At 35.8% G+C, this 15,130-nt stretch overlaps 1 protein-coding gene across 1 annotated transcript in view; it reads left to right on the forward strand.

The window, feature by feature from the left end:
• The window catches only part of HCN1 (hyperpolarization activated cyclic nucleotide gated potassium channel 1), a 195,194-nt gene that overhangs the window by 21,327 nt on the left and 158,737 nt on the right, over nt 1–15,130 (forward strand). The window contains exon 2 of the mRNA XM_055791664.1: nt 3,035–3,458. Coding sequence (XP_055647639.1) covers nt 3,035–3,458 — 424 coding nt within the window. The remainder of the gene's footprint in view (nt 1–3,034; nt 3,459–15,130) is intronic.

A 15,130-nucleotide genomic window follows, 5' to 3' on the forward strand; every position in this document is an offset into this window, starting at 1 on the left:
CTCTGAAAGATCTCATTAGCCCCAGGCTCTTATTTCTTTTCCTTTATTCTCAAAAATTGTGTCATAGGCCTATCTCTTTCTTGCCTTTTGTCAACATTTTATAATACCTTACCTAGATCTGGAACTCTGAGATTGTAAGTTTTAAATTTATAACCATCATCGCTGTTGGGGAGAGTAGCACAAAAAAAAAAAAAAGAAAAAAAAAAAGAAAAGCTAGAAATACTCTGAAATAAAGGGCTAGCTCTGTGTCTCAATAGCAGGTCCTTGCACCGTCTTGTGAAGCTTTTCAGCTCACTCTTGGTTACATGAATAGTAGGATGTTCTGAACCAGTAGGCAAGGAACGCATTGTATTACTTTCTCTGCAGAGGTCACAGAAGGGCAATACAGGGAGTTGCATCTAGTTTTTCTCACCTGAAAGAAAAATATCGTGTAACATGGCCAACATATTGGCATTTGCAAACGTTTTCCTAAAATAAATGTTTGATTAATTTCTAAATTAAAAATAGATCATAATTATAGGAGTTTTTCTTACTAACTGATCAGCTTACTATGTTGTGGGCTAAAATCAAAATACAAAACTGGTACAATCTCATAGTCATTTGCGTTCAATCTTATTTTATTGCTGAAGCCCTAATACTACCACTTTTACTGACATTCAACATTAGGAACTCCAGTGTGTTTTGCATAATCACAGTACGTAACAATCTTTTAAACCGCAGATTACTGTGGGATAAAAACACATGTTTCTGTATTACATTTTATGTTGGCTGGGTGGCTGGTTGTGTGACTTTGGTTAGCCTTCGTTGCATAACTGCTCCCTGTGCTGGTGAAATGAAAAGGTCAATCTGAAATCCAGCAATGCTTTGCTTAGGAGTGAGCCACAGATGCAAGTATGCCTCTCAGGGTTACGGGTTACTTTCTAGGTTTTTTCCACTCATTTTCAGGATTCCTTGGAGACATTTATTTTCCCAGAACAGTTTTGTGAAATATTTTGGTTGATGGCACTGTAGAAGTGTTTGTGGTAATTGTACCTGTAGATCATAGTAGCAGTGATATATGAATCACTGTTCCTTCTGTATGGGATTTGTAGATTATTGAAAAGAATAGCACAGCAAGACACCAATTACATGAAATTTAAAAGATAAGAGAAATCAGGAAATTTTTTCTAGATATGGTACAGAAATGGTGAAACCCATCATGTGCTGAGCAAAAATACATACAGCCTGGATAAATCTGTATATTTATAGCACTTGGTATTCACATTTATTGTAAGATTGAAAATGTGTAAGACAAATCATATTGTAGTACACAGGGAATTACTTGTAAAGTCTATTTCATGTAATTTCTGAGTACCAGTTAAAGGTGCTTTGCCATGTAATCTCTCAAATTATAGTCAAACCTCATCTCTGCAGGTTTATCTTGGAATAAAGAATTTTAAAGGGGAATTCTCGTGCCATTCAATCCTATGCTATTCTTTCTTTAGTGTGTTTTAGTTACAGTTAATTATTTATATTCTCAGTTCAGCAATTTGTAGTCTCAGAAGTATTTTCATGGATAAACCTGAAACAAAGGGAATTCATAAACCTGGATCATTTGGCGAATACAAGAAGCAATCTCTGAAATCTATTGTAATCCATATGCTCTATGCAAGTCTAGCAAAAACTGAACTCGTGGTTCTGAAATGTTTTGTGGTCAGTTAAACTATTGTTATTGTTGATGGCCATGTACCTTTACCAAGATGAAGGTGTTTGTTACTTGCCAGGAGGCCGGTGCTAGTATGATGGAAGTGGCCTGGAGGTCAGTGCTGGAGTGATGTACTGGTGGCACATCCATCATGTGTCTACCGTGCAGGGCCCCACTGCAATGGAGGGCTGGAGCAGGGAGAGAGTTGTGGAGCTATTGCTGTTTCTAGTCTTCAAGGCAGTCTAAAGAGTCTGTGGGGGAACTGTTTGTGACTTGTTTCTGTGCCTCTCTAAATCAAGTGTAGTTGAACAGATCATGTTCTCAAGCAGAACTAGAGGTCAGGTGTTGGATTCAGGCTTTCTCAAATTCAGTTTCTGTTCTTCTATTGACCAAGAATAACTTTCTTTGATGATTTAACATTTAGGTGTTATCATAGTTTTCTTAAAATCTGCAAGGTATATACTCCCATCTCCTGGAAATCTTCCATCAGGATAGATGTATAGTCTATGTAACAGGTGGATTTACTCACCATTTCTGTAATTGATACTAAAGTTATGAGTCTGTCTCTCTACCATCTGTATCAAGCACTCTTAGCAGCATTCTAACAGTGTTAGAGAGGAGCCTTTAGATACTTCCAGAGCAAAATGGTGAAACGCAATACTCATTTTATACTATGCAAGTTGCAGCTATTATTGTCCAGACTTCTTAGCTAGCTCTGAAGAAAGATAGACTAAGAGGTTGTAAAAATGCATGAAAGTTCAATTCAGGTTGTAAAAGTGGGTGAAGGTTTTGGTGTTACCTAGCTTTTGTTTCTATTGGTTGCTTTAGTACTTTTTTTTCTTTTCCTGTAATTTTATTCCAGCACTGTAATGGTATGAGTACCTTTGCAAAGAGGTACTTATATTTGATATGTTATCTGTTTAGTTATTTGGGTTTTCATTTAGGTATAAGCCTTAAAAAATACCGCATTGCTAAAGCACTCCTGACTGGCACCAGACACCCCTTTTCATTATCTAAACTCACTAACAGGTTTTGACAGGAGTCTGAGTAAGTATACTCAGTGCTGCACACGCACACCTTTCAGGTATGCCATGGAGTGATAAGCCATAGTACTGTCTTTATCCTAGATATGCATTCTTGAGAAGGAAGGTACATAATAAAATGTATTAATTACCTTGTCTGCTCTACTGACCATGAATATATTGAATGACTTAAAGCAATGAGAGTTTTTGTAGCATTAACAAAATGTTTTCAGTATCTTGAGGTGAAGTTGATGGCATGATAGAGGCCATTTTTCTAAGTGTGTTTTACCATATACATCAACCATTTTGTTTCTTCCTTTCTTTTTAGGTTTTACTGGGACTTAATCATGCTCATAATGATGGTTGGAAATCTTGTCATTATACCAGTTGGAATCACATTCTTCACAGAGCAAACAACAACACCATGGATTATTTTCAATGTGGCATCAGACACTGTTTTTCTATTGGACTTGATCATGAATTTTAGAACGGGGACTGTAAATGAAGACAGCTCTGAAATAATACTGGACCCTAAAATCATTAAGATGAATTACTTAAAAAGCTGGTTTGTAGTTGACTTCATCTCGTCAATACCAGTGGATTATATCTTTCTCATTGTAGAAAAAGGAATGGATTCAGAGGTTTACAAGACAGCAAGAGCACTTCGTATTGTGAGATTTACAAAAATCCTCAGCCTGTTACGTTTATTACGCCTTTCAAGACTGATTAGATACATACACCAGTGGGAAGAGGTAAGATTTACGTGGTTATAACATAATTGGCTGAGAACTTATTCCTACAAAGAGCTAGACAGGTCTCTCTGAAGAGCTACACAAGAACCAGAAAGCAATAAAGAGTTTTTACTCACTAATTAGTATAATTAGATACACGTGGTAGTAGAAGAGACTTTTTTTTTTTTTTTTTTTTTTTTTTAGGGAAAAAAAAAAGGCACAAAATAACCATCTTCTCTCTACTAACAACAAAGACCAGAAATTTGTTTGGGGCTATCAGTACAATAAGCATGGATGGGCTCCTGTTGAGAATATTAGAAATTTTAGCAACAACCTAAATCTACATATCACTTTAGTGACTAGCACTTAAATTTATGAAGTTAATACTCTTGTCATCACAAAGAACTTGAAATACATGTTCATATTTTTCTATTTCAGGAGAAATTGAAACTCTTTGTAATTCAGTAGATTTCTTAGAATGCTCATTGTTTGAAGACTGTATGTGGGCTGAATATATCAAATACTGATCTTTATAAAAAATGGGTAGTTCAAATTTTGAGTCATTTCCATCTAAACTGTCAACTCCACTATTTCCAGACGTCAATTTGGCATGATGGCATTTCCAGGAAATTACAACTTTCCATAGTTTGGCATGCTCATGGTTAGGAAGTGTTTAATACTTTGGCACGTAGCACCATGATTCAGTCATTTCATTTCTTGCCTGTCCCCATTCCTGTAGTTCTAAATATGATAATGTATTTTAAAAGGAGATACTAAAAATGTGAGAAAAATAATTGCTGCTTTCTAAACCTTTCTTGCAGCAAGTATAATGATAATTATTTTGTAAAACATTTTTGTAGAAGCACTATTAAAATAGATTTGCATATATTTATTTAGCTATTTTAATAAAGATTTATTTAACTAAATGAATATTAAAGGATGATTTGGTACCATTTCTTATGCTTTTTCTGCTGGTTATCTCCAGTATTATATTCACTTTCTGGTTTAACAGAAACCTAAATGCAAAGCCATCTCACAAGTAAAGTCAGGTTGTATTTAAAAGTGGCATGATGTTGCATGATAGTAAGTATCAAAAGTCTAATAAATTTATAGTTGTTTCTCAAAAAAGCTCCTGAAATAGGACATTAATTTTATTATTGTATGTTGTAGATTGTACTTCTGTTTACCTCCCTCTAATGCAGTGTAACTATGTTTTTGACACAGAAATAGAGCACTGTGATTTTATATGCAATTTAACTAAGGCAAATGATTAAGCTATTTTGCAGTTCTACCATAAAGCTGTGCTTTTGTCTCCTCTGTGTTTTATACAGACAACCTTCTGAAATGTGTTCAATGACATTATTTTCTGGCAGCCTGAGTTAATAGCTTGCCACTATAAAGGCCTACTAAGCAGAGAAATTAATACCTTTTTGCCCCCCTGCCCTTTCCATCTGTTGTCAAAGATAAATCAGGTATTCTAAATCAGAAATAGTTGAGTAGTCCACTAAATGGGACTAGAAGTGACCTGAGGATGTGGTCCAAACCAGCAATAGCTGGTGTTTGGTCCATTTAATTTTTAGCTAATGGCTGGCTGATTGCAACTTCACCATTGATTCCACTAGTAACATTTGTGAAATATTTTTTGTATAATACTTTATTTGACAAGTATTGGAAAATAAATGGAATCTATGTGTTTGATAACACATTGTAGTGCTCCCTGCATGTTCTTGGTAAGGTGAAAGTGGGTCTGAAGGTGGGTTTTTTTTGTTGTTGCGATTTTTTAGCCTGCCATAAAGCAGCAAGAAGTTCATTGGCAGCTTTTTAAAGATTTCTGATGACTGTGAGAACATGCAGGAACAGTGATAAATATGTAGACTAAATCAGGTTCTGATAAGTCCCAAAATGAAATATTTGCAAGAAAAAAAATGTTCTTTTTTATTTGTTTAGAATTTTACAGATTTGAGAAATGAAGGTGGTCATGGATTTTTTTATTTGGCTTGTGTTATCACAGTAGTTGATTACCACTTTGGATGTAGCTTGTGAAACTGTGCTACACAGTGATCCAACACTACTTTGGAGAAATTGTGTGTTATAGCACTGTAATGTTTTAAACAAACAAACAAAACCCCCCCAACTGGGTAAGGTTTAACTTTGCTGAACTAGGAAACAATAGTGGGATGACCCCATAGGGGTAGTCAGTGAGACCTTTGCTGCTGATACTAATCTTTTCTGTATTGTGTGTGTTTGTACATGGACAGCAGGGAGTAACTGTTAAATAATTTTTACGACACAGAACTGGAGCCTGTTTGTGTGTGCTTAAAATAATTTAATAATTTTTGCCTATTGGCTGACATGTTGGTTTTAAATGTGGTGCTGACAAATCTGAAATACTGTGTATTTGAGTCTAGAATAATGAGCACTATGTCAAACATATTGATAGGACAGACAGAAAATTCATTCTTCATAACCTGTTAAGAGGATACTTCATGGAAAACTGATTGATGAACAAACCAGGTTGTATAATACTGTTGTTACCCCATTGCAGTATTTATACGTCCTTTAACAGAAAAGACAGGTTGAAATTGTTTGAGCTTTTCCTTTTTTCCTATCACATACCTGGATTGCAGTTGCTCAGTATCCTGAACTTTAAGATGAGTAGGCAAAAATTTAAAATATTTTTGTATCATACTGGTGAAACACAGTTCTTTATTTCCACAACATTTAAATAATTTACATCAAGATCAAGCTGCTAACAGCCACAAAGAGTAATACAGAGTGAAATAAATACATGCATTGCAGACACTTTCTGCTTAACTGGTATGGCAGAACAGTGCTATAGCCTGTGGTGCAATATAGATGAAATTTGGTTGATAATTTCATATATCAGTCTGATATTAATAGCTTATCCAAATGAATGACACAGTGGAAATGGGAGGAAACAAAGGGGCAGGAGTTAATCTACTGAATTTTCAAATTTACACTTTTGTAAAACTGCTTTTTATTTATACTATCAAATATTACAGTCATTTACAAATCAGATGTTGACAAATAGTTTTTTTATTTAAATTGATGATTGTAGAAATTATACTTTCACGGTAATTTCTGACAGTGGGTTTGTTTTGGATTTTATTTTAATTTTTTTTAGCTTAGGTTCCTAAAAATACCAAACAGGACATACTGGACCTAACTTATTTGCTTAAGCTTATTTTATGGGACTGCCTAAGCTGCTGACCCCTGAATGTTTTACATAGGTTTGCGTGCAACTAGTAAGTAACTAATAAGTTATTCTTAGTTAAATGGGCTCATAGATAACTACAATTAAAATGGAAAGCTATGAACAATTAGGGAAAGATACATTGTTATGTGTCAAATGATATGCCACTTTGCTCTACATTTTTCTCTGATATAAATTTACTGATTCTTTCAAATAACAGTATTTTTCAAAAGCTGCTTAAAAACCAGACTAATAACTTTGCTTACAGCTGTTCTAATCACAAGAAAGGACCTAGTAGATGTATAAGGAAACAGAAGTGGTACTTCTGAAACTGTACCCTAAGTCTTACTTGTTCTGAGATGCCTGAATATGTGGAATTAGAACCAATTTATAAAGTGACTGAATGCTTATTGCAAGTTGTGCAATAAAGGCTATGTTTGCAAAAAATCATCTAGTAAAATATGTGCTAATTTTGAATTGTAGCCATGTCTTATTTTGGTTTGACTTGTACTGAAATGTAGTTTTCAACTTGCCAAGCCTTTTCAAGGTTCAGGCACCTACGTAAGTGTTGATACCCATTTTAGCTGTTGCTAAAGCTCAGGCATTTAATGAAACATATTTCTGAGCATACCACACAGACATTCTACTTTTTACTGTGTCATTTCTAACAATCACAGTAATGCCGATCGATAAAAGCTCATAAATACAAGCTTGCTTGAAAGCTAAGTCTTACTGAAGTGCTGAAAAATTAAAGTGTCTAAGCTTTGCCAAATCATGTCCTGCATTAGCAAGTTCATGTTGCTTTCACGCTACCAACCCTAATTATCACAGATCGCCACTAGGTGTCCTCTCCTTGTGCTGCTTGCTGCCGACAGTACAGGAATACATATTATGTCTATGTGATGTTGAGTCATTATTGTTGACTCAATAAAAAAGTTGTAAAAGAGCATGTGTTATCCAGACAACAGAAGACAACTCTTACATCAGTAGCCTGCTGTTTCTATGGTAAGCATAGAGGTGACTTTTGTCCCCTACAGAAAACCAAACCACTTTTTCTTTCCTCTACAGCCAGGTGAGAAGTTGTCTCCTTTTGATCACTGAATGGGGAATTGTGTGAGAAGGGGGAGATGATGAGTTAGGTGGGTACTTGGTAGTGTTGGATGAAAACACATATCCATACTGATTGGATTAATAATTTTATTTTATTTTAACAGGACTATGTCTACAAGGCATAGGGTTTTCCAGTTAATGAGGGTGTTACATGGTTTAACTTACTTTTTAATTAATGGTCTCATGGAAATGGGAGGTGGCTTAATATTTTTTTCTTTCTTATCATCCAGTTTTAATTCCTGTCCTCCAAGGAGATAATTTCAAATATATTTTCTCGGCCCTATAAAGTTGTATCCATTAGCGAGGTACTGCAAATGACCATATCAGTACAGGTTGCATGGCAATTTTGAAGTAAATTAGCTTTAACTAGGACACACTTTTTTATTGCCTATTACAGGTACATCAATCAAATACGAGTTGTCGAGCTCATAGAGAGTGAGTGGAGGAAATTTGTTAAATAACTTTGGGGGAAAGAAGATGTAGGAGAGTGTACCTTCTGTTACTGCCACAGAATCTTTGAATGCTGCAACAAAACCTCTGTATTGATGTCTTCTACCTTTCTACCATTAAGAGGATGGAGGCAGAAAAAATCCCGATTTCCTGCCAATTTTTATAGGAGGGAAAAAGAAAAGCAAGTTTTGCATTCTTTTGGAAAGTCATGCTTGGGAAATGCCTTGTATGTATAAATTAGTGAACTTGTGTCCTCCCATATAAAGCCTGTGCCTGCGGTCGGGTTGTGGATCAACGAAAAATATCAAAAGACCAAGCTGTTTGTCTCTTCCATGCCCGCCCCCCCCACCCCCCCACCCCCCACCCCCAATGTTCCCTAACAGGACTAAGTAAATACGCAAACAGTGATGAATTATTCATTGTTGTTTAGTGTGCAGATACTTGTTGGCATATGTACATCTTACACAGCTGACTTCCATTTTGTGCTGGGCTGTATCTCAGATACCTGTGAGTATCTGTGGCTTCCTCCTTGTTCTGCAGTCTCCCCTACCAGATGAAGCTGTTGTCAGGTGTGCTTGACATTTGCTGACCAGCTCCACCTCTTATGTAATCTAAAGGGAAAAACCCCCATGCTGTCTGCTTGCGGTTTGAATTACAGAAGCTAAGAGTGCTCTTTGCTCAACATAGCTATAGTAGGAGGTGAACTCTCTAGTTTCAGCAAAGCAGAGAGATGCTCAGCCCAGTTCCCCAGAGATGTGTTCCTTTTGCACCTGGGAGTTGTGCTGGCTGTCAGTTCTTTACTGGGTAGGACTTGGAGTGCTGGTATTCCTCCCTAATTCAGTTGGGATGTTGGCTAACGGATAGTATGTCTCTATGACAGCAGTTGAGTGCAATGTATTTTATCTGCAGGCTCTGATCCTGTAGAGCTAGGACCCAAAGTGTAGAGACGGTTTCTTTGGTACTGTTGAGGCTGTCAGTATTCTGTCTTGATAGTGTAGTTCTAGTTTATTAATATAATTTGCTTACATGGCTAGAACTGAAACAATAGATAAAGTACCTAAATAATACCTAAATTCCAAAATAAAGCATTATAGAATATGAAAGAACATGTGAATCAAAACGTTTTTATAATAGCAAAAATCAGTCTCATAATATATAGATAGGTAAACTGCAGTGCTGTTAATTTTTTCTTCTCTGTCAGGTAACTTACAAGCCTATTGTCTGTGTTTTGCTAAACAGAGAACCTGACACAATCTTTACCAAACTGTAGTGTTCCAAATGAGGAATTATAATTTATCTAATTTCACGTAAACCTTCTTGTTTACATGGAACCATCCATGTTTTAACATTAGATGGGTAAATTGTGCTTGCTTGTGCCAGTGCTTTTTCATTTATTTCAATGCAAATGATTTATTTGAGAAAGGTATCTTTCATTGCAGCTAAAGCATACATCCATGAAATATCACTGACATAGATAATGGAGCATACCCTCAAGTTTTTAATCTTCGTTCTTTTAAATTCTGTACAACAGTAGGAAAATGCACATAACTGATAGAAACAATTAGAAGACATTATGATCCATGGTCTCCTAATAAGAGAACACTAACTGCTGAAAAAGAACAGCACATTTGTAGAGCAGGCAGTTATTAAGTAGAAGCAAGACATTCTTATTATTAAAAAAAAAAGCAAGTATTCAGTTTTCTAATTTCCCACTTTATGGGCTGCATGTAATCACTTTCACGGAAAGAATAATCCATCCACCTACAGAGTAAATAGGAAGTGTTACAAGTGTAAAGTTTCTTGCTTCATCTTTTTACCCCCTTTTTAAGACTGTTTAAACTGAGCTGCCTTTCTTGTGTGCCTACACCAAAAGAGTGATTGTGTAGCAATGATTTTTTCCCTGGGAGATAAACCACATAAAACATACCTTGAGATAAATTTTCCTGAACTCAAATATTGGAAGATAATGTTTTATTCTTCATAGGAGTTTAATCTGGCTTCTGTGTAATGGGCCTCTTGCTGGGGGTCTTGGCAGTAGACCCAAGAAAAGGTGGGTTCATCCCTGCAGTTGCATGCCTAGGTGATGCCAGTCAGTCAGTTTTGAAAATGATCAGAACGGCTTCAGCCTGACTTCAACACTGAAATGTAACACAGTTTCATTAGAAGATTTTTTAAAAAGTTTTATTTGCTGTTCATTATTTTTTGAGCTATTCTGGAGATAATTCATTGCTTTGCACTTGCTAGAGCTTGCACGCATTACTTCTGGCTGCAGATTTGGAAAAAAGCCTCTTGTTCTTCCATCCTAAGCTTTTAACACAAGCAGAAAGCCTGCTTAGCTTTCACAGGGTAATAGCCTGATGGATACACCCCATGCAGGCAAGCAGTGAGGGTGGTGATGTTCAGTCCCCTTGTTAGACAGAGCTGCTGCCTGATCAGCTCAGCATGTCACCCTGCTCCCTCCCTGGGGCTGCAGAGCCATCAGAGAATGTGGTGACAGCCAAAGAGCTGTTTGAGCAGCCCCTGGTTTGGATTGTGGTTCACCATTTGGGCACTGCGGTACTGCACAGTCTTTCCCATGGTGAGCACACGTGTTACGAGCTGTCTTTGGTTCTTGCAGTGATGAAACAGGGAAGCTGTGAATAGGATTTGGATTTTCACTTTTTCCCCAATGTATTTTAACAGGAATGACAAACTTAGGGTTTGTTCTTTACAGGCTAAACAATCCATTCTTGTATCTCAGCATTTTCAGCTTTGTATTAATAGTGACCAGTTCAGAATGGCTGTTTACACTTCCAAATTACTCAGCAAGAGTAATATAGCCAAAAGGTATTCTCAGCTTGTCACTAATGCCTTGTAAGATCCTTCCCCTCTGTGTTTGTTTTCATAATACTGATGGATCTTTGTGTGTAAAGAAATAATTAGAATAAATACCTTAGATTTGTGCACAGATTTTAATTTGTCTTGGTATTCTTTTTGTGTAGCTGCTAGGGTAAGCAATCTTTAGCGATTGTTAGGTTTACATTCTTGCCATTTTATGATGTCTCAAGTAGACTTCTAAAATAAATTTTTAGAAGACAGATTTGAAGGTGGTTTGCCAGCCTACATGGTAAAATATGCCCAGTTATCAGTTGAAATGGAAGACTTATAATTCATTGTAATAATATTTAACACATTGTTAATTAATTAATTTATTTATTAAAGAAAGCAGCAAGATTTTCTTAACCGGCGTCATTACTAATTGAGAGCTGAGGAGCAAGTTACACAGGAAAAATAAATCAGAAAATTGTATGAGTAGAAGCTAGGTATGAACGTTTTTAACCTTTTCTTAACATTTGGCTACAATGGACATTTAGTTTTTTTAATTAAGTAATCAGGTATTAAAGGGCGGAAAGATGATTAATTAGATTTCAAGTTGAGGTAATTCTGTTCTACTTTAAAGAGAAAGTTGTCGGTTGCTCTGAACAGCTTTTTAAATAAATAAAAAAAAAACCCAAACAATGCCAGCACTCTATTCTCTCATTCTTTTATTTGGAGACCAGTGTAATGGTTAATTTTATAGGATTTTGTGGGAGAGTATTGCCTTGGTTGTGTCAGAAAGGTCAGAGAGGTAGAAAAGGGAGATATCTGAAGAACTTGTGCTGAGCTGTGCTAGGTAGACCATCTGTGTATTGTTTTTTGCCTTTATTCATTCTCTCAGTCTGCCATGTTCCTTAGCTTACCTGGGCATTTCATTGAACAAGACCAGGACTGAAATGATACAGAATTCACTGCATGTCAAAGGGTTGAGGATCATGTTCTGATTTTGATAAAATTTGACTACCTTCTAATACAATAAAATACCTGGGACACTGCTTGTTTAAGTAGGTTTCTGTTATGGCTCCCATTGAAGACAATGGAATAGTGGTTTAATAGTTAATTAGGAACAAGGTTGTGCTTTGTAAGGATAAAATGGTCTGAATTAACCACTTAGGGAAAAAGATGCAATTGTATATACCTTTTTAGAGAGGGCTGAGGAACTGAGATGCAGTGTGGAAATGGCTTTTTCAGCTGCAATTTATATTTAATGAGTTATTTCTAACCTGAATGTAATTTATTTTATTATTATATGAGTTTATTCCAAATAACCATGACATTATCCCACATGTGTAATGTGTGATTTAAATATAGTTGTGACCTGGAAAGAACAGGAAAATAACCTAATTCAGAGACTGTCAGAGCTGTGCTCCTTGACTCCAAGCAGAAATGAAGGCTGTGATTGAACTATTAGGCTCTCCTCGCCGTATTGCACTGGAACATGCTTTTATTTCTCACTATTTTCACCTCTCTCAACACAGACTCTCTCAACAAAGACTTTGCTATAGCCTTTCCATGTGTCTAGGCTCACAGTATCTTCCTTTTAGTTACTTACCATCTTCTTAAAACTGCTCTTTTTTCCCATCCTCTCTGCTTCCAGAACCAATAGCAATAAGCTTAACCATTTATCTGCTTACCTTGTTAGGGTGCCTTGTAGTTGCACCACCTTTCCAGTAAATGTTGCCATTTATTGATCTGGCAGGAACTGCTGCCATTCAATGTATTTGTTGTCATGGTTTTGTTGACAAAATGCTATGCAACATTGGAGATCTGCTTTGCATCCAAGTGGGCATTCGTAGGTGAGGAGCTGTGACAGTAGAGACTTCTATAGGACATGTATATTGTCCCAAAATATGCATGGGAGAAGCCACCTGTAAGAAAACAAAGTGGCTGCATGGCTTTTTATGATGCAACTGCCATAATCTTTGTCAGAGCCATGCACCTTGTAAAGCTGGGCTGCCTGTAGAGGAGAGGAAAGATGTGATTGACATAAAAAAAAAAAAAAAAGTGAGAAAATAATGCTAATTCAAAGAAATATACACGCACATATTTATGCGAATATATCTCCAAGTGTGAAGGTTCCTAACAACATCTCTATACCACTGAATAGAAACCAAAGGAAATGGTCCTATATACAATTTTTATCTCTCCAGATTAATTCTCCTTGCATTGTATGCTCAGTTTACCTTAAGTGACTGGCAATATTCAAAGGCTCATGACAAACTATCTTTTATCTCCACTAAAAACTGTAAGTTTTGCTGCTGAGTTGATGCTTCTGTTCATACTTTTAAGATAATGGCATACAAGATTTACGGCCAAAACCTGAACCTAGAGAATGAACTTGCTGTGTGTAACTTAAAATGAACCTGTTTTTTAAGAGTACCTTCCTGTGGGATTTCCAAAGCACATGATTGAAAAAGGTGTGGTAGTTCTCTTCAGGATGATCAATTCATCCCTCAACGAAAGACATGAATTACGTCTTCATCTGTCACAAAAATGACCGGGCATCCCACATGAGAACTGTGTTCCAGCTGGGAAGATTTAATGTCAGATAAGTTTTAACAAGGAAATGAAAAAAAAAAAAAACAACAACCAACCCAACAACCAACTAAAATGTAATTTTAGTAGGCAAGGCGTAATTCTGGAACTGCCGCATTGTTTTAATTTCCAAGAAGCTTTAAGATATTAAATCCAAACAAGTTACTTGCCTTTTTCTTGCAGAGATTTTCTGATGAACTAGGTGAAACACTGTTTTTTCTTCAGCATCATTCATATGAACCTCTTTTTTCCCATCACTTATTTAGTTTGCCATGGCAAAACCAACCTTACCATAAATGTGTTTTTCTCTTTGTCCTTTTTATTATGTGACAATTTTGGTAACAATACACAGCTTAGTTCTATGTGGATTTTTATTTATATTTTTGTTAAAGTTTGCATATCACAAATATTTATGTTTATTGATCTTCTAAAAATAATTTTAAAAAAAATCAGTCTGTTTATTGGGACTCTTAATTGGCATAGTAACTGCCAGGCATTGGAAATGAGTGTCAATTGTATAGAACTGCTGTCAACACTGTAACATTTTTGTCAAAGCAAATCCATAAAGGTAGCTTATGTTAAAAAAATTATAAAACAAATACCAGTAGAACTTTACATGCTATCATCTTTTTCATTTAACCTACTTACTGTTATTCCCATGGAAGCTAGAGAAAATAAAATTAATCAACACCAAAATTTTTACGTATACTGTTTATCTGGTTTTTGACATCATTGATTGACTCACTAGCTATTGTCAACTCTTGCTTAACAGTTAAGTTAGTTTATATTTGAGGTAGAAGCATTTTTTTTTTTTTTTTTTTTTTACCTCAGTAGGGTGTTTAGAAGTGGTAGCATCTGACAGCAGCTATGCTGGATGCTGTCCTTGTGACACAGCAGTTCCTATGGTGTCTGCTTCAGCCAATTACTAGTACTCTTTAGAATCAAAAAGTAATTTTGACAACTGGATTTTGCCTTTGGGAAACTCCTTCTCCTCCTTTTTAGATGTATATAGAGCCTTTGTGTAAAGTGAACATGTTCTGTAAACTAGCTGAAGACATGATTCTTCACCTACATCATAATTTTAAAACCACATGTGTCTGTGTTGAACAACTTAAAGCTAAGAATTGAAAATCATTACATTACACTAGCATAAATTTTGGGCATTATTTGTTATAGAATTAGGTGAACTTGTCTATTTGTTTGACACCTCAGCTATTTTAAGATGCTTCATCTAGGGAATCAGTTTATTTCTTGTATCTTTGAACAAACAATGAAAAAAAATTCGTCAGTTAAATCTTTGGTTTATGAATTGTGCACTGAAATGCAAAAGGAAGAGTGTAAATTTAAATTATTTAGTTCTTTGTTAGTTATGAGTACAGAATATTGTTTCTTCCCTCATTTAAACAATTTTGAAATTTAGTCTCACATGAATCATGACCATGCTCCCATGGGTTTCCTTCTACCTTCTTTAAAAGTTTTTCTCTGAGGTGAAGAATATAATGATGCTCTTTAGAAGCAATGACTACCT

Source organism: Falco peregrinus, chromosome Z, assembly GCF_023634155.1.
Source record: "Falco peregrinus isolate bFalPer1 chromosome Z, bFalPer1.pri, whole genome shotgun sequence".
NCBI classification, from domain to species: Eukaryota; Metazoa; Chordata; class Aves; order Falconiformes; family Falconidae; genus Falco; species Falco peregrinus.